Raw genomic sequence first — 24,272 nt, forward strand, 5'->3', positions numbered from 1 at the left:
ATCTAGAATCAAGATTGAAAGGAAGAAATAAGGCACAAATTAGGTACAACTTGGAATTGGGATTGAAGGTTGATATACGATACGGAGGGAGTTAGAAGGATTACAACCACACTTAACAGCTTCAAATATAGTATTTCTTCAAGCGAGGATCAGTTAGATCGACATCGTATCTAGTCTGCTAGAAGAAGCAAGCTTGGATCAACGAAATCAGTAAGAGTTATCATCGAACAAAGCAAGATTCATCGATCCCTCAAACATTCGTCGTTAAACTCAGTCATCACCTCGACAACTTGTTGCTTCAATTACGCTTATCACTGAGACGACTTTTCGAGGTGTAAGCGCTGCACCATAGACAGTTACATCCCCTGATTGTGTTTCCGGATTAGACCTTACTTTCGTCTTTACAGGCTTGCAGCCTATCAAGTCAGCTCGCTCGTAATGTCGGTGACATCCCCTATATCTGCAAGTCCAGGATTATCATTGTTAGAATGGGATGAAGCTGCTGTTCAATCGTATCTATCTGATTTAGGCTTAAACAAGTATGAGGATGTAATTTACGGTGAGTCATCTAGACATGATTAGCCAGATTAGGTCGGTCTCGAATAGTAGCTGACCGATCAAAGAGCATGGCATTACGGGAGATGTTCTGGCTGTAATGGATCATGGCGCTCTACAAGATTTGGGAATGACAAGTTTGGGACATCGACTGAACTTGTTGAGGGCTATATGGGAGCTGAAGAAAGAGCAAGGTATTGAATTTGGTGAAGATGATTGGAAGCCGCAAGGTCAGATTTCTATCGCCAAATTCTGCGAATGTTGAGCGGGTAGCTAACATGTACTTCACTAAAGATGCTGAGGAGAACGAAAGAGTCACGCAAAGCAATGTCGATAGATTGATAGACTTGATCATGGAACAGCGTAGGTCTCCATCCTTTATGATTACGATAGTTAGCTAAGTCTCACTTTTGATCACTCCAGACGAACGCCTTGAGCACCTTGAAAGAGAGCAGGTGAGGATGCTATCTGCATTTCAAGAACATCATATACAATTACCTCATTCCGCGGAGGGAGAGATACGGGGAATACCTGGTATGGAAGGGAAATCATCTGTCAGTAGATCAGGCAGTTTGAGGTGGAAAGATTTCAAGGAAAGGGGCAATGAAGGCGAAGATGGTGAAGCTGTAAGTTATTCCGACGCATCTCACATAAATTCTGATAGACTTGTATTTTGCTCGAAGGGCCCAAGCCGTAACAATCGCCGTGCATCTACTATCTTCCCTTCTTCTCTCGCTTCATCGACCAATTCAACAGCAATACCTCATACCCAGGTGATTCCCCAAACATCCAATACTCCGACGTTTCAAGATAGCTTTACACCTACCACAGTGACTTCGTCATATCCTTTCGAATCACCGTTAGCTCAAGCTAAAAATGATGGTGATAAAAGACCTAATCCAATACAGCCACCACCATTGAGTAGAATGTTGAGTTCAGGTCCAGTCTCCAGCTCAAGTACGAATACCGTCACCTCACCATCGACCTCTCAACAACAACAGCAACAAAACACTTTGTCCGCTCCGAAAAACTCCTCGACGACTTCGGGTTCAAGTCCAATAAACGCAAATGCTCCTTCTGAAAGAGCTAAATCCCAGGCAAATGCCGAAGCTAGAAGTGCTGCTAAATCGTTTAGAGTCACGTTGGAGGATCCCTGTTGGAAAGTATTACCTGCTGCTCTCAAGAAATACAAGATCAATGACGATTGGAAATTATATGCTTTGTTCATCTGTTTCGACAACACTGGTGAGTTGATCTGCGTCCTGAGTGAGGAGTGATACCCCATGTTGGATGATAAGCTCATATCCGCTTTCTTAAACATTAGAGCGATGTCTAAGCTACGATGAGAAACCGTTACTGCTGTTCCAGAAGTTGAAAGAGAGTGGACATAGACCGGTATTCATGCTCCGGCATATCGTGAGTATCTCTACGATCCCAATTCCCATTACCTGTCAATGGGCATTTGAGCTTACAGAACGCCCTTCGAATTTGCAGAAAGACATCCGTTCACCTATAGCTGTCGCTCAACAAAAACAGGCGCAGAAATTAGGCCTACCACCAAACACCTCTGTCAACGTTTTACCCAAAATCAAGCCATCTTCAGATACCTCGGTGTCACCCACAAAAGCTACGTCGCTGCAACCTGGAGGAAGAGATGAGAATGGCAATACACCTAATGGAGGCAATTTCCCAGAATTACCCAGTCCAGGATTGAAAGATCCCACGAATGACACTGGCTCAAGCTCAAGACATCCTTCCGCAAATGCTCAGATGAATCTCCAGCCTGGTCAAAGTGCGGGTACGATGGTTGATAAGGATGGGAATATCGTTAATGTGACCTATGCTGTCGCGATATACCCGTGAGTTTGACTTTTACGAAATGTCGCTTGCGAAGGAGCTGATGAGAACTGGTAACAGGTATATTGCTGATAGGCAAGATGAGTTCAACGTCGCGGTGTAAGCAGCTTCATCTCTACAATGACCACACAGAGCTTACCGATTTGCATAGTGGTTCTACGTTTACGATATTGTCAAAAGCGAAAGGATGGTATATAGTGCAAAAAGATCCGGATGGATTTGGCAAGTCTACTGATCCAACTCAAGGATGGGTCCCAGCTGGTATGTCTGCGGATTCAGTTTGAATTTCAGGACGGCATATGAGCTGATACTCTTCTCCAGGCTGCCTACTTGAGCTTTCTCAACCTATCTCACTTGCTTCTCCCACTTCATCTGGCGAAATAGCTACGTATCCTGGATTATCACCCTTACCTCCACACACAATCATCTCTTCAAGTTACGCCGGAAACGTGTTGATGGATTATGAAGCTAAAGGAGATGCGGAGCTCAGTCTTAAGGAGGGAGATATGGTCAGGGTTTATAAGAAGTATTGTCACTGGTAAGTCAAACGCGCTGTCTGTGGTTTTGCTTACTGACGAAAACATCTTTTCTCTCCTTCTATTATTCCTTACAGGAGTTATACGTGAGTTAATCTGTTCGTAGCGATACCCCTCATCTGTCTAAGAGCTGAATTTCATTGCTTTCGTCTTTTAGGATCAACTCTGAAACAGGTGAAAGAGGTTGGGTACCAGCTTGGTTCGTTGGTAAAGCAACCAATGAAAGCAATACTACTAGTACAAATGGTGGTACACCTTTGTCGGCATCTACACCCACTTTTAATACCTTAGCCCATCCTGTGAATTCAAGCAATTCCGCGGATGCGAAAAGTCATAATGGAGAAGCAGAAGAAAGATTGAGGGACGATAATACCACACCAATCCCCACGCCTGGACAGGGTGGACAAGGTGGACAGGTCGCTCATCAAGCACAACATTCTGGAGAAGGGAACAAAATATGATGTTTGTTGGGCATCATGGGGAACAATTACGAGTTTACCTCTTCAAATTGGAAAGCGGACCCATTTCGATCTGAATAATTTGTGAAAATGATGTTGATTTACGGAATTATGATTACCTTGTCTATATTGTCACGTAACAATCGGATAATATACATACAACCTGACGAAGTACGTGATGATACATATTTTGATTTAACAATTATATCTAAGCATACAAAGTACCTTTACCAAACATATGTGATTTTCCAATCAAATTGACATATTTATCATCATTTTCATCCAATTTACAAATCAATTCACCACCTCTTGAACTTCTTTGATGGCCAATTAAAGTCAATTCAGTTTGAGATTTAACTTGTTCCAATAAATCTTCGGGAATGTATTTTGCTCCTTTAGATAAAAGGTAATAACCCGTCAAATGGGCGTGGGATGATCCAGTCTATTACAAAACACGATTAATTCAAGTTGAACCTGCCTTTTTATAAATCTGGTGAATGATGGAACGATGACTCACCACTGGATCTTCATCTATACCTAAAGCAGGACCAAATACTCTGGAATGCACGTGTAGTTGTTTTGTTTTTATTGATTGAGCTTTATCAACTCGAGTAACTACCGCACAACCAGTCACTTTCACCTGATGAAGATACGAATCAAATGATAAGCTCAAATGTGGTAGGATTATACAAAGGTCATACGATCTATATAAGAATTTGTATTAACTCACTAGAGCATTCTTATCCACTTTGATAGTTGCAATATCCACATTTTCATTCAATTGAATAATCAAACTCCTATGGCCACTAAATTCCAATTCGAATGAACCTAATATCTTATCTTCTTTATTCTTCAAATTGAATGCATTTTCTAATTTCTCAATTTCATCTTGATGATCAGTCTTAATTACATTTTCTTGAGATAATGTTTTTGAATCTAAAGTGGGTAATGTAATTTGTACTTTATCTTCAATCCGCTTTGCAAGTAATTGACCACTGAAACGAGTTTTGAATTTTATGATTTGTAAATTTGGATTAAGTGAAAAAAGAATTCGTGAAGAAGCTAATGTTGCATGACCACAAAGTGTTACTTCCTACATTCCATTCTCAGTTTACTTCGCAATTTTTTTCGAAACGAAGGGACGTATAAGAAATAAAACCCACTACTTCAGGTGTAAACCACCTTAAATTCCATTCACCTTCTTCACCATCTTGACTTGATGATATAGGTACTAAATAAGCTGTTTCTGAAAAATTGAAATCTTTAGCTACTGCTGTGAGCCATTTATCATTATTCGCTCTTTCGTCTGATTTATCTGGGAAAATCACTACAGCAGCTTGATTCCCGCTATGAGGGTTTGAATTCACTACAAAAGCATTAACGAGATAAAAAGGTAATACTGATGACATTATTGTTGATATCCTGCATATAGTGAGGCTGATTTGGAGATGTTAACATGAACATGATAGGATGTTTTCAAGATTAGTCTCCGTGGTAGGTCATACCGTGATTGTGACTCAATCTTATCTATTTCGAGTCGGCTAAATTATTATACATAACTGCACACTAGTAAGAGTAATTTTAGCGTAATGACTTTCGGATGAATTGTCAAAGGAACCTCGCGTCGATCCAACGGAAAAGAGCCTAAAACGCGCGCACGGTTCCATCGGAATGTCTTATTCATTTTCCTTTTACCTCGGTTTCAATGGTCTGTTGTTCGGTTTTGTAGCTCTCGATCAACACCGATCACTACTCAGAAACAGGTTGAAAAATTCTAAAACATCTGCTTTTTGTGTCAATCCTTCTGTGCACTCCCTACATCACCGAGCCTGAGTCTGTCCACGCCGAAGTTATATGCAAAGGTTGATTCGAATCCGTGAGCAACGAACGACTCTGAATGGCTGGCTTGCTAAGAAATCCAAGATATAAAAAACCTTACGGCATATTATTTGTCTTACTCCATCGGATAGGTTTTACCATATCATACTACCTTTCATAATTATTTTGATTGATAATCCTGGGAAGATTTCATCAATTATATATTTCACTATTTGGTTGTATCATTGATAATCACAGAGCCTATATATATCCTGTCGTATCTTACCTGGGAGTTTTGCTGTTCTGAAATTCATCCTACTAATTCGAGAGTCGTAAATCAAACAGCATGTCCGAATACAAGAATATCGTTATTGTTGGCGGTGAGTATCTACACTCCTTTCTCCATCATCGATTCACCACCAACACTCATTAGCAAGATAATGAGGGCATAGCTGACAACTATTGGTGCTACACAGCCTCCTCTGCAGGCCAACTGCTTGCCAATTACCTCTCACCAAATTTACCTACATCGCATCGAATTGTTCTCATCGATGCGTTGGATTATGCCTTTTGGCCAATCGCTGCGCTTCGAGCAGCCGTCGTTCCAGGTGCGTATAATTGATTCGCCCTCTACCAGTTGCAGCAGATGACCTGAATATACGCTGACGAATGATTGATCGAGCAGGATGGGAAAAGAAAGTAACCGCCCCTTTGACGCAGGACACAGTCTTCCCAGCAGGTTCAATTCATAGATTGATAGCACCTAACAAAGTTGTAGAGTTGAAAGAAAATTCAGTGGTTTTGGAAAAGCCTTTCGAAGGATCGAATGAAGTACCTTTCTTCGTAAGTGAAGATAAGCTCTTCTTCGCACAGATCAATCGGCTCCTCCACTCGTCGAGCACAGACGTTACCTATGGTTCAAAATGCTTTGATCCTCCTTTTCGGACGTTGTGTTCGTACCTAGCTCACACAAAATCGTCTTCCAGAAATGTATCCTTGCTACTGGTGCTCAACAACCTTCACCCATGAGACCCGCTGCCGACTCCACAAAACAAGGATGGGAAGATGCATTGGTTAAGACTCAAAATGAGATCAAGCAAGCAAACAAAATAGTGGTTGTTGGTGGTGGAGCCGTGGGTTTGGAAATTGCCGGTGTAAGTTGAACGTACCAATCTTGACATGTGTTGTTCGGGATCTGTGGATGAGAGGTGTGGCTAATCCGGGTGCATCGCGGATGTAGGAAATCAGAGCCGCTCATCCTGATAAAACCATAACGGTAGTTCATTCATCAGAACATGTTTTGAACCCCACAGCGGACGCTCCTGATCCCAAAGGCAAGACTCACTCATATTCCTCTCCACCAACCTTACCTAAACTTTCTATTACCCTTGAAAAGGTTCTCAAAGAGATGAAGATCGACGTAATTACAAGTGATAAAGTCATTATCCCAGCTAGTCAATCTACACCTGAGGAATGGTCAGGTGCATTTGGTTTACAAGATGGACTTAAAACTGTCAAATTACAAAGTGGTAAAACCTTAGAAGCCGATTACGTTTTCGTTAGTATCGGAAATAAACCGAATGTATCGCTTGTTGAAAAGGCAGATAAAGGAGCTGTCATTTCTGGTTTAGTTGACGTTGATGATTACCTTCGAGTGAGTCGGGATTTACCATAAAGCACCAATTTACCAAGTCATTAATATATGCCTCAGGTCATCTCTGATACTCCCAATTCTCCGTTGAGCAAGAATTACTATGCTATTGGAGATTGCTCTTCGACTCCGGGTTGGAAAACCTGTATGGGAGCTGATTACGATGCTAAGGGATGTGCAATCAAGTGAGTGACCTTTCTCATTCTTGTTGCGCCCTCGAAATCGAAGCCTCAAATAGAAGGGCAAAGCTGAAACGTTACATCTCATGTAGTATCGCAAACGAAGCTAAAGGTAAAGCACCGAAGAAATACGTTAGACCCACGCTAGCAGCTATGGTGAGTACCAACTACCAATGCACGAGTAGACTGATTTTTGAAATCTTCGAATAGATGATCCCTCTCGGACCTGAGAAGGGTGCCGGCACACTTACTTTCCCTGTTGTAGGTACCTGGCAAGTACCAGGAGCTATGGTGAAGGCAGCTAAAGGTGGCAAATTACTTGTGGAGGATCTATTCTACGGTAGATTTAAGGGCTCAAAGAAAGTAGCTGCCGATGTATGAATACCTCTTCTGGCGTTATAAGGCAGCTATCTTTAATTTACCAACTAGAAAAGGAGTACCATAGAGTTACCCGTCTGCTTCACTTTGGATACACAATATCTACCTAGTAAAATATTTCATAACCTCTCGTATAATATATGTACAGATTGATAGCACGCTGCGAGAAGAATACTGAGAGCTTAGATCTGCCCTTCCAGCCCGTCTATCCTCCCCTCTCGTAGCCCTGATATCGCTCATTGTCAAAGACTGATCCTCCGGGTCTCGCAGCTCGTGGAGGGGATCTTCTAGTACCGGTAGGAGAAGAGCTCAAAGCACTGGGATGTCCAGCGTCTGACCCACGCATTGCTGAGTGCGAGAACCCTGTCTGTCGCTTGGATCCGCCCAAAGCGGCCGATGGGATGAATTTGAAGTCATCAGGAACACCTTGGATCGTTCCAGTCACAGTACTGTCGTAACCTTCGATACGATTTCGCTCAGACTTATTATCTTCTCCCGGGAGATTGGATTCAGCTTCCACAGTTGGTGATACAAGACCAGATTGGGTTTTGACCGATTCCGTAGCCACTTCGGAACGTGCTGCAGCTACAATCACGAGATTAGTGTGACTCTATCCGTGACAAGTCTGACTTACTTCCAGTCGAGACATTCCCATACTCGTCGGTAAAGATGTTTGGAGAAGGATGTCTTGGAATACCATCATTTCTCTTGCCCTTGAAAGGTTTTTGGAATTTATCATGACTTTTTTGGCATTGACTGTCGGAGCATGGCCTTAGGCTATATCCTGTAACGTGTTCATTTGTACATCCGTTTTGATGCTGAGAGCATCCCTATACATAACGTTGTATTGAGTAAAAATTGAAATACCATTAATCATTGATATAGCCGAGTGGCGAAAGGCCAATAAAGTAATGAGTGTGATTTTTCATGGAGGATAAGTGATACTCAGATATGTAGTATCGTCAGGTAGCCCGGTAAGTTGATTAGGTTTGGATTCACCAAAATAACTATGATTATAATAGTTGTCAGGCATGATGTATAGCTTATGTGGTTGTACTTGTGAGGTGTGATAAGGAACAATCGCAGATTTCCAAGAAATAAAGATTGCTCTTATACCTTATAGCTCTCTAGCGATTTGGAAGACAAATCAAGGTGGTTCGTCATTTTTCCTTTATGCTTATGCTCTTCTTTATAAAGGATATACAAGTGGAATGACGAAATAGTCAGACTATACATGACATACCGGCATATTATGATGCCCTCGTTTGTTCAAATTCGATCCTTTCATGCTAGTCAAAGAGGAAGACGTATATTATCAAGACCACCACTTCACTACGGTTTGCAAGACTGTGTAAAATTTAGTCGATACTTCTAATGCGTAGTATGTGACATGAGCACGGTAGAATATGTAATAGCATATTAGCGCTAGAAAATTATGGAAGTGAGAGCTACGAAGGACTATAAGCAGGGAAAACCCTAAAATTATTTGCCAATGTTACTCTCCGCCATCATCAAGGCTTGGTACAGTGCTTGGCTATTTTGATTGACTCTCAAGCGTCCAATCGTCTGCACCATTGGGCCAATCAGATTCGCCCGCGACGTTGTCGTCACCGCCATTTCTACTCATCTCCTTTGTCCTTTGGTCATCTTTACAAGATTCACAAGGACTTTCGTCCCATGATGTTGCATTACTACTACAGCCGGTAAGATAATTGTAACAACTGCGACCCTATTGTACATTCTAGTTAGTGAGACTACATCAACCAGTCACCGTAAGATGAATTCATACTGACTGATTGGCTTTCAGACATATTGATCGACAAGATTTTGTTGTTGTAAGAGAGATATTGTAATCTGTAAGTGGAGCAATTTGTATGACTCCTAGTTTGGTTTAGTGGAAAGAGACGAATGACAAAGAAGGATGAAAACTTCAAAAATTAAGACCTCGACATGGTCCATTATATACCTTACCTGACTGCGGGTTTGCCGAAAAATATGAGTATCTGGGCAGGCTAGAGGTCGAGCTCAGACGTGTTGCAAGAGCAACTACCTTTGTAGTTCATCTAGAGGGCTGTGCAGCGCCTCTTCAATCTCCTTTGACCGAGCAGACCTCTAACTCGTTTGCTCAACGTCAGATCAAAGGTCAACTCAAGCCCATCCTTTTGGCAATGACGCACAGAGGTGCATGACTTGATCCATGTCTATGTCATCAAGCAAAGGAACAAATCGAGTCGACCAATCCTGCCCAGATGAGTTAAGCGAACGTTTTCGATGACCAGATCCCGCTGCTCATGGGCCACACACCCCTCTCGTGTTTTGTGATGTCAGGGGACTTCATTAGCGGTTTATTGAAGCTCTATAGCTGTACGGTGGTTCATGCTACTCTACCGCCAAAAGACAGATAATCTGATTCGATGGGTATGTATATCGTGCACAATACAAAAAGCACCAAAACTCTTAATATGATAAGTCACTTTCAGGATAACGCGATCTAGGGTGAGTATCCGGAACATCGGTAAGGTAGATCCCGTAATCTGAATGTCTGACTTTTCTTATTCAACGTTTTTCTTGGCTTGTAGCATGTGCTTGTCTTTCCAATACATTCTCGACTACATTTCGGCTCTCATTGGTTGCACAACTCCGTTATAGAACGATATGTGTATATAGTCCTTTCAATTCCGCTTATAGCTCGAATCTCTCCTGTATATATCATCGTTCATCTCCTTCACAGCAACCAACAAGCAAAAACCCCCATTCAAACTAATACGAACAATTAAAATGGCTATCGAGGTGAATTCGAAAGTGTCCAGTGGTGGAAGCCCTGGAGGTAGAAAGGCATGGGTTACACTAATCACGAATCCTCAATACATTGCCGGTAAGTGTAAGACTAACCTTACTACGACAAAATTAGCTGAAAAATAATTGGTTCATTTAGGTGTACTAACTTTACATAGAACATTAATATCAGTTTCTTCTTATCCATTAGTAGTAATGACAACACCTTCACTTTCTTTAGAATCTAGAAAAATAATAGAATATTCAGGTATAGAAATAATTCAAGTTCCACATTTATCACCTTCTTCTTCACAACATACAGGATTTGATCCTTCTTTTTCAAGATTTAATGATGCTTGGTCAAAAATTGGTGTATTTAATTTAAATCAATTTGAACGTATTATTTTAATTGATTCTGATATGATTTTTTTAAGAAATATGGATGAATTATTTGAATTAGAATTACCTGGAGAAGATTGGATTGGTGCTTCACCTGCTTGCATTTGTAATCCATTTAAACTTTCACATTATCCTGATGATTGGTAAGTGAATCTTTCATTCATATTCATCTATCGTTTTTTTTTGCGCTATCTATCATTATTTCCCTCATGTACGGAGTATATTGGAGATGGAAGGGTCAAAGCGAAATATGGTGACTCACCTGGAAAGTGAATACAAAGGACCCCCTCTTCGGATCATTTTTTGTGTATTTTGATTGTCCTATTCCCTGCACACCGATCATTTTCGAACCTTTCTCTTCTATCAACTTTACTTTTGGTTTGGAATCGAAATGTGCTAATATAATCAAATTAAATAGGATTCCAGAAAATTGTCAATTATCAAAACAAAATTCATATACTAAATTATCTGAACCTACTATACCTAAAATTGATTCACCAAGAACATCACATTTATTAAATTCTGGATTAGTTATATTTAAACCTTCTAAAAATTTATATGAAAAATTAATTTATCATTTAAATAATTCACCTACAATTGCAAATAGTAAATTTGCAGATCAAGATGTAATTACAGAAGTTTTTAAAGGTAAATGGAAAGTTTTACCTTGGTGGTGTAATGCTTTAAAAACTCAACGTTCTGTACATAAAAATATGTGGAAAGATCAAGAAGTTAGATTAATACATTATATGTAAGTCTTAATAAATTCTCATTAATCATTTTTACTATTTTAAATCATACTTTATTATATTCTTATTCAGCTAATGATTTACTTTATTTTATCTTACATAGTTTAGATAAACCTTGGGATCATCGACCAGTTAATTTACCACCTTACAAATCAAAACGAATGGAATTACCTCCAACTCCAACTACACCTTCCAATTATTCAAATCATACAAATGAGAAAAGAAATTTACCTGAAAGTTTGATAAATGCAATTAAAAATACACCAAAACAAGAAAGTATAACTAATTATGATGCTGTGCATTCTTGGTGGTGGTTAGTGTATGAAGAATTGTTGGATGAATGGAAAGCTGAAAATAGATTAGGATGGAGAGAAATTGATCAATATGTTAAAAGATAAGACTATAGCTCGACTTGATGTACAGCGAGAGGATTCATAATGCTTCACTCATTTTAATAACGCATTGCAAGGATAAACTCTTTGTCGTTGTCGTAGTGGAATCGATTAGGCGAAACGATCCAAGGCGTACGTGTTCATATATGCATACAAAATGGTGCATCACGACTTGGCTCCCATCGATGCGATTTATCTCGCAATTATACAAATTTAGCTTTCATATAGCAATGAACGCACGGTATTATATTGTACTATTGCAGCAGAGTGGAACTTTCCCGTACTGTGCAGCTCAGTCAACCCCTGCAATACTATTCTACCTCTTCGATATTGGCCATTCAAGCCTCTTCTCGACGAATGAACGCAGCTCTACCTGTAAACCAGACTTATCCCTTTCTTTCCCATGCCTTCCTTCATTTCATCCAAACCTAAAATCCCCTGCAGCTTACTCCAACTCATCCCAAATCTGACTTGTATTTCATCTGAGTGATGCGTTCCATCAAGATACCCAATCAATTCTTCTTCCATCTCTTCCGCCTTCCTCAGCGCAGCAGCCTCTTCTCGTTGTCTAGCATTCAACCCAAATCGAATACCACTATTCCCTCCTCCTGCACCTCTATCAGGTCGTTCGTAGTGTCCGCTAGTGCCCGTTCCTGAGTAATTTGATATTGAGGTTGCTCCTACCGCTCTGCGGGATGATAGGGAAGGATGAGATTCAGTCAAGGAAGCTTGAGATCGTGCGAATTGACCCGGTGTGGTTGCTGTTGAGGAGGAAGAAGGTCTTTCATGAGATTGCGAGAGTGAGATGGGTAAATTCCGTCGACGAGGGGATTTGTCTAATGCCGATGGAGGAGTGTTCATATGTCTGGATGTCGGCGATACACCTAAACTTGCGTTGGATCCTACTGATCTCAAAGTGAAGGTACTTTCCCCAGGCCGAGACAAGCCTGAATCACCACCATGAGATCGATTATCCCGTGTATTCAAGGTTGTCGTTGAGCCGATCCTTGTTGATTCATCGAAACCCACTCTCCGCCTTGTATCCACTGGCAAAGGAATCAGGGGCGAGGAAGTCCGTTCGATCAATTTGGGCCATCTATGTACCCTCCTCAAGAATCCCTTTATGATGCCGAAAGACACAAATCGGCGGGGATCTATACCCAGAGATAGCACTTCGTTGGCTTCTATCCAGTCATGTATCGTTATTCCCGGTGTAAGTCTGCTGTATAGTCGAAGGAACACAGGCCATTCAGGGTGGGGAAACCCGGGTTTCGTGACATACGGTGGACATTCCTCAATGATGGTTTCGTCGGACGCTAGACGGGATATAGCAGGCTTTAGGGTGTACATGTTGGAGTACTGGAAGATGTCAATCTACATGTTTTCTGTGAGCTGTTCGCCTTCCGTTTTCTCAGTCGTTTTAGCTCACCATCATGACAACCTGATAGTAGCTGCTTGAATATCAGCTTGCAGTCCGTAGTGGAAAGAGTAGAATGCCGACTTACAGCATATGTTTTAGCGTTTCTCTGGTTAACGCTTCATCAGCATCTGCCAATTCAGCAATTTTCTTTACGTGGTGTATCCCATTGATGTGTTGCGAAACTCGAGCAGCGGTGATATCCCAATTATCATCCTTCAGAGCATTCAGATCAACCAGAGCTATAGGGACATGCCAGTCCTCGCAGTCTGGTGGGTTGGCTATGCAGTATATCTTCATCAGTCCAAGTACCGAGCTTGCGGATTAGAAGTGAATCCGATGAGGTCGGTCGAAATGATGCAATCTGTCCAAATTGCACTCACGGTAGAAAGGGAATAGCTTCAGCTCTAACGAGTTGAATCCATCCAGGGGAATCGAAGTCTCCGAGTACGAGTTCAAGTCCTCGAATAATTGTTCCAATACAGCAGTAAGAGGGGTATGTTCAGGTTTTGATACTGACAAGTAAGATGAATCTCGCTGGCGGAAACTATCGTCAGCTCTATTACAACGACTGCCTCTAGGAGGAGGTTAAGGACAATCGAAGCTCACCTCAGCGCTCCTTAATATCCTAGCACATTTCCTGACGACAGGTTCAAAAGCTTCTAATGAACTTGATGCGTGAAAAACGAAACATAAATTCCACATATATTCATTTCGTTTATACCTTCCTCCTTCACCAGTCATAACATTTGGAAAACCCATAACTCTATATTCTTTTCTTTCATCTTCATCTAAACCAGTTGTCAAGAGAGTTACTAATCTTCCATGTAAAGATTTTTTAGGTATAACATATTCTGAAATTAAACCAAAGTTCAATAAAGCTAATCCAGATTTACCAGTAGAAGAAGTTGATGAAGATCTTGAATTTGCAGAAAAGCTCTGTATTGGAGGAGATAATTGTCTTCCCCTAGCCGGAGCGTTTGTTGAGGAATTTGTAAGAGCTGACGCTGATGCAGGTGCACGAGAACGAGCTCTTGATCTACTACGTGATTTTGATCGAGAGCGTGATCTTGTGTCTGATTCAATTATTGCTCGTGAGGTAATGAGATTTTCGGGTACTTGATGTTGGACTACTGGACCGAGAGTTGGATCGAAATGGGCGTAAAAGAGCTGAGTATGAGGACGGTCAGCGTCAGGTCAAATGGACGTATGACACGGAGGTCAAGGAAGTAGAACTCACTCCTACTATTTGAGGTAAGAAAGATCTGGGTGTCATGATTGGAGGTAGTTGAATGAAAGAAAAGGGGGATTAAACATGGTCAGCTCGAGATAATCATAGTGTTTTAAGATTACAACATTATCAAAAGATGAATAGATAAAAATATCGGATTGAAAACTTTGATGGGGAGATAACGCTCGTACAATGTATTTGAGTCACTCAACCAAAGTAAAACGGGTGTCATACTTCAAGGGGGGGAGGAAGGGGGGTCCTTTGGGGTATTTAATTGTTTAATTCGTTTAAATAACACTTACTCATCTGATGCGCCCATAGCGATGTCCAACAATCACTTGATAAGAAACCAAAAAAACACCCAATAAGATAAGTTCCGTCCGAGTAGTAGCTATAATGATGGCTCAATTACTAATAAACGCAGATGGATTAATTAATGAAGCGCATCAAGGGTATATCGCATCTAGTTGAGGGTATATGTCATTTCTGATTGATGAAGCCGGTTGACCGTTTCGCAGACCAATGAGAATTATACACAAAATCTAGAAGGGGACAAGACACGTATGCCTATGAGTATGATGAGATGTGTCTAATGGTTCTTTGAATTTAGAAGAAATGTTGAGAATAGGGTAAAGTCACAAATACATTCTTGACACAAGTAATTTACACACGGTTCGTTCTCGCGACATTCATGATTTGCAGCGTTCGGGTAAATCCCCCTTCAGATAACCCGATTGACCGGTGTCTAATTCAGTCAATCTCATTCTGCAAAAACTTGCTACAGGAAGCTTTACCTCAAGCATAATCGGTAACAAATGTGTGAAAGCTTCACCTGGGATAATGCACAAGAGAGATCGCGCAAAAGGCGGTAAAGCTGGGGGAATGATAAGGCTTTCTTAGAGCGTATAGGAGAAATGTGGTATAAGTACAATATATCACAATATCTCAGCCTAATCATGTGCGTTCAAGGTACGTGAGATGACATGATGCATGATAATTGTGGCATGAGGGGGACTGAAACACAATGTTTCATAATCTGATAAAGCTTCATCGTCTTTCACCTGCAAATGTGTTGATAAGCTGACGGGAACCTTCGTTCAAATGAAGCACAGCCTACTCACCCTCATGCCATCCTCCCATAGAATCGATGATGTCCCTCATACTAGCCACCGAATCACGTTGTATCATTGGTGTCTTGCTATTTGTAATGAAGTTCGAAGATTTATGGGGTTTGACCGAGAAAGAATAATGACGCCGTTTGCCAATGTGCGAATGAGTATATAGGCGAAAGTTCCTCCGATGTGATCTCTGGTTGGACTACAAATGCACAGTATTCGTGATCAGCCAGGAATTGGCTCTCAGATCTCGAGAAGGGTGCTCAGCACGCCACTTACATATGGTATAGCATGTCCTGGTAATTCACATTCAGGATCACAACAGTGCTTGGAAGATGTACAGCCCATAGCAGTAGTCTTCGTATTGGTGTAACGGTAAGAGATCAGGTGTAGGTGTTGACTTTTGACAGACTTATGTAGTCTTTAAGGCTAAGTGGTCTCGTAGTGATAATTCAGTGCTGCCAGATCATTATATTCGTTATGAGGGTCGTCGTAAATAAGTTTGGTGAATTGATGTACATTTTTCGATTGTTTAACTCTTTGATCTATTTATGGCGAACGACGTTTGGCTGTACATCGAAAGACTGATGTCGAATGATGCGCTTTATCGTGTTTTGCTTCTCACAGCCTTCTTGTTGATCTGTATTTTCGTCATTGTAAGATCCAATGTGGATTGTATCTTGAAAGGGTACAATACTTTATTGATCGGTCAAAAGCTCCACTTGATACACACAACGCACACACATACACAGACCAGTCCTTGAGATCTCATGGTAATGATTATTTCTTATTCTTCTTCTTTGTCTTGATGGGTAAATCGTCCTCCTCGTCGTCTAATTCAGATTGTAATTCCAATTCAACTAATTCTTCCCATTCTCGAACTCCTTCCCATCTTTCTCCGCCAGTCGCTATATCTCGCCAAGATTCAAGCGCAACTTTTGCATCGTCAAACGTTGTCGTTGTATCCAGTATGATCTTCGATAATGTTGTCAAAGACGCTAAATGAGCTGTATGAAATGATATCAAAGGTGACAGCGAATTTACTATCCCAAGAACTGTATTAGCAAGCACGTCCTTACCAATAGAGCAATGCCGAAGGAATATCTTTATAATGAACCTACCGAATCTTTCCATTGTCCAAGTTGACCACAATGGTTCGACGAAAACGAATTCAGTTCCTTCACGAGAGTATGCTCCGAAAAAGATCTTTTCAGCTTGTTCAGCCAAAGCAGATAATTTGTAGAGATTGTTATCCTTTATGAAAACAATATTAGTTCAAGTCATTTAGTTAAGAAGTAGAGAAAACAACTCACTAGCTTCTTCAAAGTACTTTCAAGAGTCTGACGATGATTAAATAATGTATTCAAATGATTTGATATTTCAGGTCGTTCAGGTTTCTCATCAATTGCCAAAATATTACTAAAATTAAAAAAAATAAATTAGATATTGATATTACAGATTATTCAAAGGGGATATGAAATCTACTCCATCTCTGTACCTTCATCTATAAAACCTTTAGCAGCTTTGAATCCATCGATTATTATTATTTCATCCCAAGTTCTAATTATCTTTCGCACTTCTCCTAAAACCAATTTTAACATTCTATGATGAGTTGTTTCGTTTGAGCCTCTTAAAGGAGAACTTGGTGCAGGTGAAGGAGAAGGTGATGCTCTAGAACGTGACCTTGAAGGCGTCAAAGAATCAAGACGAGACATCTTGCACACTCTCGTTATTTGATAGTACTTTTGGGGGGACTACACAAATTGTTCTTGTTTTAATCTACCTAAAGTAATTTCAACAGTAACTCTTCTGACGAAAGGAAGTGGAAATTCAAGTGGAGGTTTGATTTTCAACTTTTTATTGAAATTTGATTCCGTCCATTCCTGCCCCACTTCAGATAACGAGGAAGTGATTTCGTTTCGTTGTCTAGTTTCATGTATGATTATCGAAAGAGGTCCTTTGAAACCAAGTATGACGAATTGGACCCCTGCCCTAGCTGTGCATTATCAAAATGACATGGGATAGAACCAAATCCGAAAGTGTATCACAACAAACTAGGCGATGACCCTGTCATAGATCCACACAAGGGGTCCTTTGGGTGTTCCGGACGGAACTTAAATTTATCGCAAGAGATGAAGACAGCAAGTCACCTACAATTGAGAAGTAGCTATGATGATGCTCGAGGCTGTGTGGGGACAGTGCACTTCTTAAAACAGAGAGTCTCCTTATCGAGAAGTTAGAAGCTTTTTTTTCGTTCACCTTCTCTCGCTTAATTTACAGAATCTTCTGATGATATTCTTCTGTTGAATTGCTTGCGATACGTCATCTGATCGCATTGACCTCTGAGGTGACATAGCATAGATCGAAGGGTAAAGCTTTAGTCATATGAACAATAGTAATACGAACAGGTCAATCGGATCAAATACTAATCAACATAATTAACTAATTGATTTGTACTTACTATACACTAAAAAGAACTTGTGATGCTTAAACTAAAATCATCAACCCTTTAAACACAAATATGTATACTTCTCCCGGAATGCCGTAGAAAATCAAGATTCCTTTCGCACGTCCTTTTTACATTCTCTGACTTACACATTGATATTGAATTCCATGATCATTTCTCGCTAAAATTGTTGTCTTCTAATAGTATATAAAGAGTCTTGATAATCTCAATATCTTATCTTCCACAAATCCCATAAACCACAATAATACCATACCACGACACTACTCATACAAAACCCATTCAACTCTTCAAAAATATATCGCATGCTTTCGTAGCATTTTACTTCTATCAACAACTTGATAATTCACTCACAACGTTACTTCGCCACTTGTACCTTTTTGATCAGCGATCATAGCCCATCTACCTTTCATTTGTATCTGTAAGTTTACTTTCCAATTTCAAGGAAAGAGAACATGAGGCTGATCATGATATTTTACAGTTATTGAGACGACACAGGATGTCACCAATCTATTCATCTACTTTTATGGTAAATCTCGGAAGACCAGGAGATACTTCTCATCCTAAACCACCACCTGTTGGACCCTTGACTCCGACGTCATCAAGAAAAAGCTTATGATAGGTGTTGTCTACTCAAATCCAGCAAATCTACCGATCTGCCAATATCTTTGTATTTTCGGTATCCAGCTGATTTGGTTCTGCTTCCAACAATCTAAGCTGATTCTTTATACAATCTGACATCATTTGTATCATACCAATTCGCATTATGCTGTATCTATAGTGAATTAGGATAAGAAAGACTACGGTCCGTTATCATGATTGTGAATCGTCAGTATGGAAAAGGTGCCGACATTATTCTTTCGAGAGATTAAGATTAAGATTGAATGTGAAATTGTAAACGGGGAAAACAACCTGTAATAGGGGAAACAAGAGGAGATTGGATGGGTTCATGGATATGTATACCAACAGATTATGTACTCTTAGCATGAACTGTATATTGCATAATTAACTTTCTATATGCTGTTGTATTTAAACTTTTGATCTAGGTTGAATTTTAAGAGAGAAATCCACGTGAGGACAAGATTGATGTACAGCAGAAGTAGATAAAATATCGATATCTAAAATCAGATATAAGGTATTAATCAGCATGCTTTCAAAATATCGTAAAAATCGAAACCCCCTAGCCAATCTACTTCCTCTCGTTGACATCATATCACAAAGATACGTTGACTTACCAGGACCCAATCTAGCTTTTAAACCACCTTCAACAATTCCACCAGAAGTTTCAATTAAAAATTCCCTTTTACCTTTCCATTCATTTTTTAATTTTTTTGCAGCTCCATGTAATTCTTCTCCAATTAAATTATCTAACATTACAATATTTGCACCTGCTTTTATAGCTTCATTTGCTTCTTCATAATTTTGACATTCTACATTAACTAATAAAGAAAATCCTGCAACTCTTTTAACTGACTTAACAGCCGAAGTTATTGAGCCTAAGGGCATGTCATTAATCAGTATGTAAACCAAAAAATAGCAATAAATAACTCACCAGTTGCCCAAATATGATTATCTTTAAGCATTACCATACTTGATAAATCATGTCTATGAGGATCAACTCCACCAACCATCATACCGTATTTCTCAACTAATCTAAATCCTGGTGTTGTTTTTCTTGTTCCAGCTACTACACCTTTCCAACCTTCTGATCTTGCTAAATCCCGGAATCGTCTTGATCTATAGCCAATTCCAAACACAAGATAAAAAACTCATATTAATCAAAATTGCACAACTCTTTATTGAATCGGTATGTAGTTGAATACTCACACACTAGCGATACCACTACACCTAGCGAGGGTATTCAAACCTACCCTTTCAGCTAGTAAAAGGTGTCTTGCTTTTCCACGAACAATAGCTACTTTAGTCTTTGAATTTGGAGGTATAACTGATCCTTCAGGTAATAGCCATTCGACTCTGAGTACCACGTACAATATTAATTATCACTTGTTTTAAGAGTGTAGAGCTTTCGTGAATTGTTAAACCGACTTACTCGCATTCTGCTTGTTTGAATATCTCATCGAAGAAAGGTACACCTGCTAAAACTCCCTGTATTTAGAAATGCAGATCAATATGAGCTACCTTTAAGTGGATATTGATCCTCATAAAGAATGAGGAAACGAAGTTTTGAAAATTTGGCTAATACTCACTCCGCTTTTCCCCCATAGAATGGCTTCTTGAACTTCTTCGCCAACGACAAATCCAGCCCAATCAAATGAAGGTGTATCTTCAGCATACCATCGACTAACTTCTGTCTTCCATGAAGGAGGCAAAAGATGAGCTAAGTTTTGTCCAGGTAGTAAATCACTTTCTTCTGACATTTTTCTTCGATCTATTTCGAGTCTTCTTGTCAAATTGTATTGACCGGACTTATAAACGTACCGTTGTATAGTAAGTATTCAAGAAGATTGAGAATAGATGGTCTATGTCAGACCGGGGTGTTATAGCCGATTAAAGGGGAAAACTCATTTACGTAACATCCATCGAATCGATTGTTGATAAGTCGATTAGAAGTCCGAGTTCATATATTCAGCATGATCATGATATCAAATGGACAAGTTGTTCCGTAGAACGTATTGAAACTCCAGCATAGGAAGGACCGAAGTATCCACTCAAAAACCAGTGATACACAATGGCCAACTCTACCGACAAAATACCGACGATCGATGATTTGATTAAATTAGATCAAGATGATCCGCTGAATTGGACAAGAGATGAATTTGAAATACCTAATATAAAAGCCTGCGGGGGAGAAGGTGGTGAGTCTTTCTAGTGCTACTTGATTTGAGCCTTATGCTGATTGACAGGATAAACAGATGGCGGAGCTATTTACTTTTGCGGGAATTCTTTAGGATTGCTTAGTAAAAAAGCTAGAAAACATATGATTGAAGAATTAGATGTATGGTCAACTTCGTATGTATTTGATATCTAATTCGACCCCTCTTATTGCTTCGTGTCTTTATCGCTCTCCTCCTCTTAGTTGTCAAATTGTCCTATCAAGAGACTGATCCATTCTTACTTCCTACAGCTCTGTAACAGGCCATTTCTCACATCCTCATAAAAGACCATGGAAACATGTTGATCAACCACTTACACCTCATCTAGCCAAATTAGTCGGAGCGAAAGAAAGTGAAGTTGCACATAGTTCGACATTAACAAGCAATATGCATAATCTATTTACGAGTTTTTATCGACCAACCATTAAAAGGTGGAAGATAGTCATTGAAAAAGGTAGTTTTCCAAGTGATTGGGTAAATTAACTTACAGTACTACAATTGCAAATAACATTTATCAAGAAAAGATAAGCTGATATCGGATATGGACGTGATAGTATGCTGTGCATTCACATCCGAAATTACATGAAGCTGTACTTTCCCCTCAACAGATTGATGAAGCCATCATTGGATTAGAACCTAGAGAAGGGGAAGATACACTTCGAACGGAAGATATATTGAAAGTAATAGAAGAAAATCAAGATGAGGTGAGCTTTGAATTACTTTGAACTCGATTTGAATCTGCGAAGAGAAACTTTTTTATCTTATCTTGCTAATATAACGCATTGGTATTGTAGATCGCTATAGTCTGGTTACCCCTCGTACAATATTATACTGGACAATTGTTTGATATAGCTACTATATCACCTAAAGTACATTCAATAGGAGCTCTTCTGGGATTAGATATGGCTCATGGAATTGGTAATGTTGAATGTAAATTGAATGAATGGGATGTTGATTTTGCCGTTTGGTGTACATACAAGTGAGTCGACTATGAGTGAAATTAGAATCAACATTGATAATTCATGTGTTTATAGGTATTTGAATTCTGGACCTGCTGGTATTGGTGGATTTTATGTAAAAGATGGATTGGATAATGGTGGTCGACGGTAAGTTTTACCATTTGTTATAAAACATCTTAGTAGAGGAATGGTAAATTAAATTTATTTTATATAGCCTAGCAGGATGGTGGGGTAATGATTCAGCAACTAGATTTCAAATGTTACCTGAATTTAATCCTACAAAAGGTGCAAAAGGATATCAACATTCATGTACACCAGTATTTTCTTCAATACCTTTATTATCAACTTTAGAATTAATTAATAAAATAGGATTTAATAAAATGTTAAAAAAACAAAAAGATTTAACAGGTTTATTAGAAAAATTATTAAAATCAAGTAAATATTATAAACCTTTCTTGAACACAAAAAATCAAAATGAATTAGGATTTAAAATCTTAACACCTGAATTTCCATTTAGAGGTACACAATTATCAATTTCAATTTTACCTGAAAATAATAAAGAAATTATGCCTAAAATATTTTCAAGATTAATTAAAAATGGTTTAATTGGTGATGAACGTTATCCAAATGTAATTAGATTAAGTCCTGTTGTTTTATATAATAAATTTGAAGAAATTGGTAAAGCTTTTAAAATTTTAGAAGATGCTTTTAAAGCTGAAGAAGATGGAAAAGAATTCGAAAATGAAATTGATTTAGATATGATTTCTAAAGATTAGATATAGCTTATATTTTAAATCAAGGACGCAAGCTTTTCAGTAGATTAAATAATCAATATGCATGATATTAGATCAATTAACATCCACATGGACATCCACCCATCCCTTCATCTAATAAACCTTCTATACGTTCTATTCGTTCCGATATTTTATCCATAGCAGCATTTAGTATATCGATTTGACCTATCATGATAAAAGATATTAATATCAATATTCCGAATTTCATACTATCTAGGCTTATTCGCTCACCTTGCTTATATATATCACACATTTTCCTGATCTCACTCCTTACTTCTCCTTCCTTCTCCTCTACTTTGTGGGTAGTTTGTAATTTCTCCAACTTATCATCTAACATTCCACCTAACATACCTAAAACGTCCATTTCAAGCTGTAATTCATCTTCTTCATGTTGATGTAAAGCATGTTCATCATCTTCATCTATTTCATCATGATCATTACAATCATGTTCATTTAACATAATTCTCATTATTTCTGATAAAGATTTATCAATTTCTCCATTTCTTCTTAATTCAAATAATTTATTAGCATCAAATTTTTTATTTTTCAATTTTTCAATTATTGGTAAAGGTAATCCTGAAGTACCAAGTTTCAACATGACAACGTCATCTGGATTATTTGGAATTACAAATCCATATCCTAATAATAATTCTTCATTTGATTTAGGTCCGTAATTATTGTATAGCTGAACACCTTTTTCAGTAATTTCAGTCGATACGAGAGATATGGAAGAGGTATCTTTGCCTGTACGATGAGTTTTATTTGATGAAAGCCATAGTATAGGTTGACCACGAGAATCTATTCGAAGATTAAGACGAATATTCTACAGCACTGTAGCTACAAAGAGAGCTTACGATTGAATAGGTCTAATCCGGGTAATAGAACAGGTTGAGATTCTTCATCTTTCTTAGCTTCGTGAGTGACCGACCCTTCTTCAGGTCTACGTAATAGTTTTGAAGGAAATGATCGAGAAGACAAGTATGTAGCACTAGCTAGATATCGGTCCCTACACGATATTTTCAGTCGGGTCATTGAAACACCAATCGAAATACAACTCACCAAGTCAGTCCATCCTCTTTCAATACACTCCGTATAGCATCAGACTCCGCTTTCCATTCTTGTTTCCTTGCATTTACAGCTTGGTACATTGTACTTCCCTTTAATAGATCAAGCTCAGCTGAAGAGAAATACAAAGGAGTAGTCAAATTTGACGTTGATGGTAAAGCTTCAATGTAAGGTGAATGAGCCAAAGCAGATGGTAATTGTTCATCTTTCTCTTTGTATATCCAATGTAATCCCAAATATGCCGATATTCTCATACGTTCATTCCATATTTCTCCTTCTTTACTTGTCCCAACTGGCCAAACCAAATCTTCAGACTTGATTCCTTTCACCTCACATATAGCTTGAGATGCGAGATCTGCAGTAATAGCCAATTCGAATGGACAAGATACTAATCCCTCATCTGGCCCTATGGATGCAGTTGAAAATGGTGATACACCAGTTTCGGAATCTATCTAAAACAGGTTAACTTCTGTTTGAGTTTTATAGCTTTGCTCACTTTGATTTCAGCAGATTCATGAAAATGACCACCCTTTTCTCTCAACCACGAAATCAAACTGTTGACTTTTGCAAGATCGGACATCCTGTTATCTGCTTAAATTAACGTATGTATCTATGAGAGCACACCTTCTTATATCTTCAACTTTTT

The 24,272-nt window shown here is 39.1% G+C and overlaps 11 protein-coding genes across 11 annotated transcripts; 4 read left to right on the top strand and 7 right to left on the bottom strand.

Annotated features, from left to right (window-relative positions):
- Window positions 1–438: 438 nt before the first annotated feature.
- I206_100487 (uncharacterized protein) lies at window positions 439–3,409 on the top strand (the record flags this gene model as incomplete). Its single annotated transcript, XM_070202212.1, has 11 exons — window positions 439–559; window positions 624–785; window positions 850–918; window positions 979–1,181; window positions 1,239–1,800; window positions 1,880–1,971; window positions 2,050–2,414; window positions 2,473–2,511; window positions 2,564–2,673; window positions 2,734–2,950; window positions 3,106–3,409. The coding sequence occupies 11 exons, from the start codon at window positions 439–441 to the stop codon at window positions 3,407–3,409; spliced, it is 2,244 nt and encodes a 747-aa protein (XP_070058313.1).
- A 205-nt stretch (window positions 3,410–3,614) lies between these two features.
- Window positions 3,615–4,815, bottom strand: I206_100488 (uncharacterized protein; the record flags this gene model as incomplete). The annotated part of the gene is made up of 4 exons (XM_019152615.1): window positions 3,615–3,848; window positions 3,924–4,046; window positions 4,137–4,499; window positions 4,570–4,815. 4 exons carry the CDS (start codon window positions 4,813–4,815, stop codon window positions 3,615–3,617), a joined length of 966 nt encoding a protein of 321 aa, XP_019014753.1.
- Window positions 4,816–5,570: 755 nt separating this feature from the next.
- I206_100489 (uncharacterized protein) lies at window positions 5,571–7,435 on the top strand (the record flags this gene model as incomplete). Its single annotated transcript, XM_070202213.1, has 8 exons — window positions 5,571–5,604; window positions 5,701–5,832; window positions 5,910–6,067; window positions 6,211–6,378; window positions 6,465–6,878; window positions 6,936–7,060; window positions 7,147–7,210; window positions 7,265–7,435. The coding sequence occupies 8 exons, from the start codon at window positions 5,571–5,573 to the stop codon at window positions 7,433–7,435; spliced, it is 1,266 nt and encodes a 421-aa protein (XP_070058314.1).
- A 202-nt stretch (window positions 7,436–7,637) lies between these two features.
- I206_100490 (uncharacterized protein) lies at window positions 7,638–8,171 on the bottom strand (the record flags this gene model as incomplete). Its single annotated transcript, XM_070202214.1, has 2 exons — window positions 7,638–8,017; window positions 8,090–8,171. 2 exons carry the CDS (start codon window positions 8,169–8,171, stop codon window positions 7,638–7,640), a joined length of 462 nt encoding a protein of 153 aa, XP_070058315.1.
- A 2,039-nt stretch (window positions 8,172–10,210) lies between these two features.
- On the top strand, window positions 10,211–11,753 carry I206_100491 (uncharacterized protein; the record flags this gene model as incomplete). Its single annotated transcript, XM_019152612.1, has 4 exons — window positions 10,211–10,307; window positions 10,368–10,749; window positions 11,025–11,357; window positions 11,459–11,753. 4 exons carry the CDS (start codon window positions 10,211–10,213, stop codon window positions 11,751–11,753), a joined length of 1,107 nt encoding a protein of 368 aa, XP_019014750.1.
- Window positions 11,754–12,116: 363 nt separating this feature from the next.
- I206_100492 (uncharacterized protein) lies at window positions 12,117–14,440 on the bottom strand (the record flags this gene model as incomplete). The annotated part of the gene is made up of 6 exons (XM_019152611.1): window positions 12,117–13,121; window positions 13,177–13,198; window positions 13,253–13,445; window positions 13,548–13,701; window positions 13,774–14,334; window positions 14,405–14,440. The coding sequence occupies 6 exons, from the start codon at window positions 14,438–14,440 to the stop codon at window positions 12,117–12,119; spliced, it is 1,971 nt and encodes a 656-aa protein (XP_019014749.1).
- Window positions 14,441–15,442: 1,002 nt separating this feature from the next.
- Window positions 15,443–15,858, bottom strand: I206_100493 (uncharacterized protein; the record flags this gene model as incomplete). Its single annotated transcript, XM_070202215.1, has 3 exons — window positions 15,443–15,456; window positions 15,517–15,712; window positions 15,790–15,858. 3 exons carry the CDS (start codon window positions 15,856–15,858, stop codon window positions 15,443–15,445), a joined length of 279 nt encoding a protein of 92 aa, XP_070058316.1.
- A 432-nt stretch (window positions 15,859–16,290) lies between these two features.
- On the bottom strand, window positions 16,291–17,225 carry I206_100494 (uncharacterized protein; the record flags this gene model as incomplete). Its single annotated transcript, XM_019152610.1, has 4 exons — window positions 16,291–16,553; window positions 16,632–16,764; window positions 16,824–16,929; window positions 16,996–17,225. The coding sequence occupies 4 exons, from the start codon at window positions 17,223–17,225 to the stop codon at window positions 16,291–16,293; spliced, it is 732 nt and encodes a 243-aa protein (XP_019014748.1).
- A 1,778-nt stretch (window positions 17,226–19,003) lies between these two features.
- Window positions 19,004–20,352, bottom strand: I206_100495 (nicotinate-nucleotide diphosphorylase (carboxylating); the record flags this gene model as incomplete). Its single annotated transcript, XM_019152609.1, has 6 exons — window positions 19,004–19,092; window positions 19,210–19,470; window positions 19,527–19,711; window positions 19,802–19,948; window positions 20,025–20,080; window positions 20,182–20,352. The coding sequence occupies 6 exons, from the start codon at window positions 20,350–20,352 to the stop codon at window positions 19,004–19,006; spliced, it is 909 nt and encodes a 302-aa protein (XP_019014747.1).
- Window positions 20,353–20,663: 311 nt separating this feature from the next.
- Window positions 20,664–22,543, top strand: I206_100496 (kynureninase; the record flags this gene model as incomplete). Its single annotated transcript, XM_019152608.1, has 7 exons — window positions 20,664–20,790; window positions 20,848–20,944; window positions 21,060–21,282; window positions 21,363–21,512; window positions 21,603–21,787; window positions 21,843–21,914; window positions 21,982–22,543. 7 exons carry the CDS (start codon window positions 20,664–20,666, stop codon window positions 22,541–22,543), a joined length of 1,416 nt encoding a protein of 471 aa, XP_019014746.1.
- A 76-nt stretch (window positions 22,544–22,619) lies between these two features.
- I206_100497 (uncharacterized protein) lies at window positions 22,620–24,206 on the bottom strand (the record flags this gene model as incomplete). Its single annotated transcript, XM_019152607.1, has 5 exons — window positions 22,620–22,726; window positions 22,793–23,359; window positions 23,416–23,567; window positions 23,621–24,078; window positions 24,123–24,206. The coding sequence occupies 5 exons, from the start codon at window positions 24,204–24,206 to the stop codon at window positions 22,620–22,622; spliced, it is 1,368 nt and encodes a 455-aa protein (XP_019014745.1).
- Window positions 24,207–24,272: the final 66 nt, after the last annotated feature.

The sequence above is a fragment of the Kwoniella pini genome, chromosome 1, assembly GCF_000512605.2.
Source record: "Kwoniella pini CBS 10737 chromosome 1, complete sequence".
NCBI classification, from domain to species: domain Eukaryota; kingdom Fungi; phylum Basidiomycota; class Tremellomycetes; order Tremellales; family Cryptococcaceae; genus Kwoniella; species Kwoniella pini.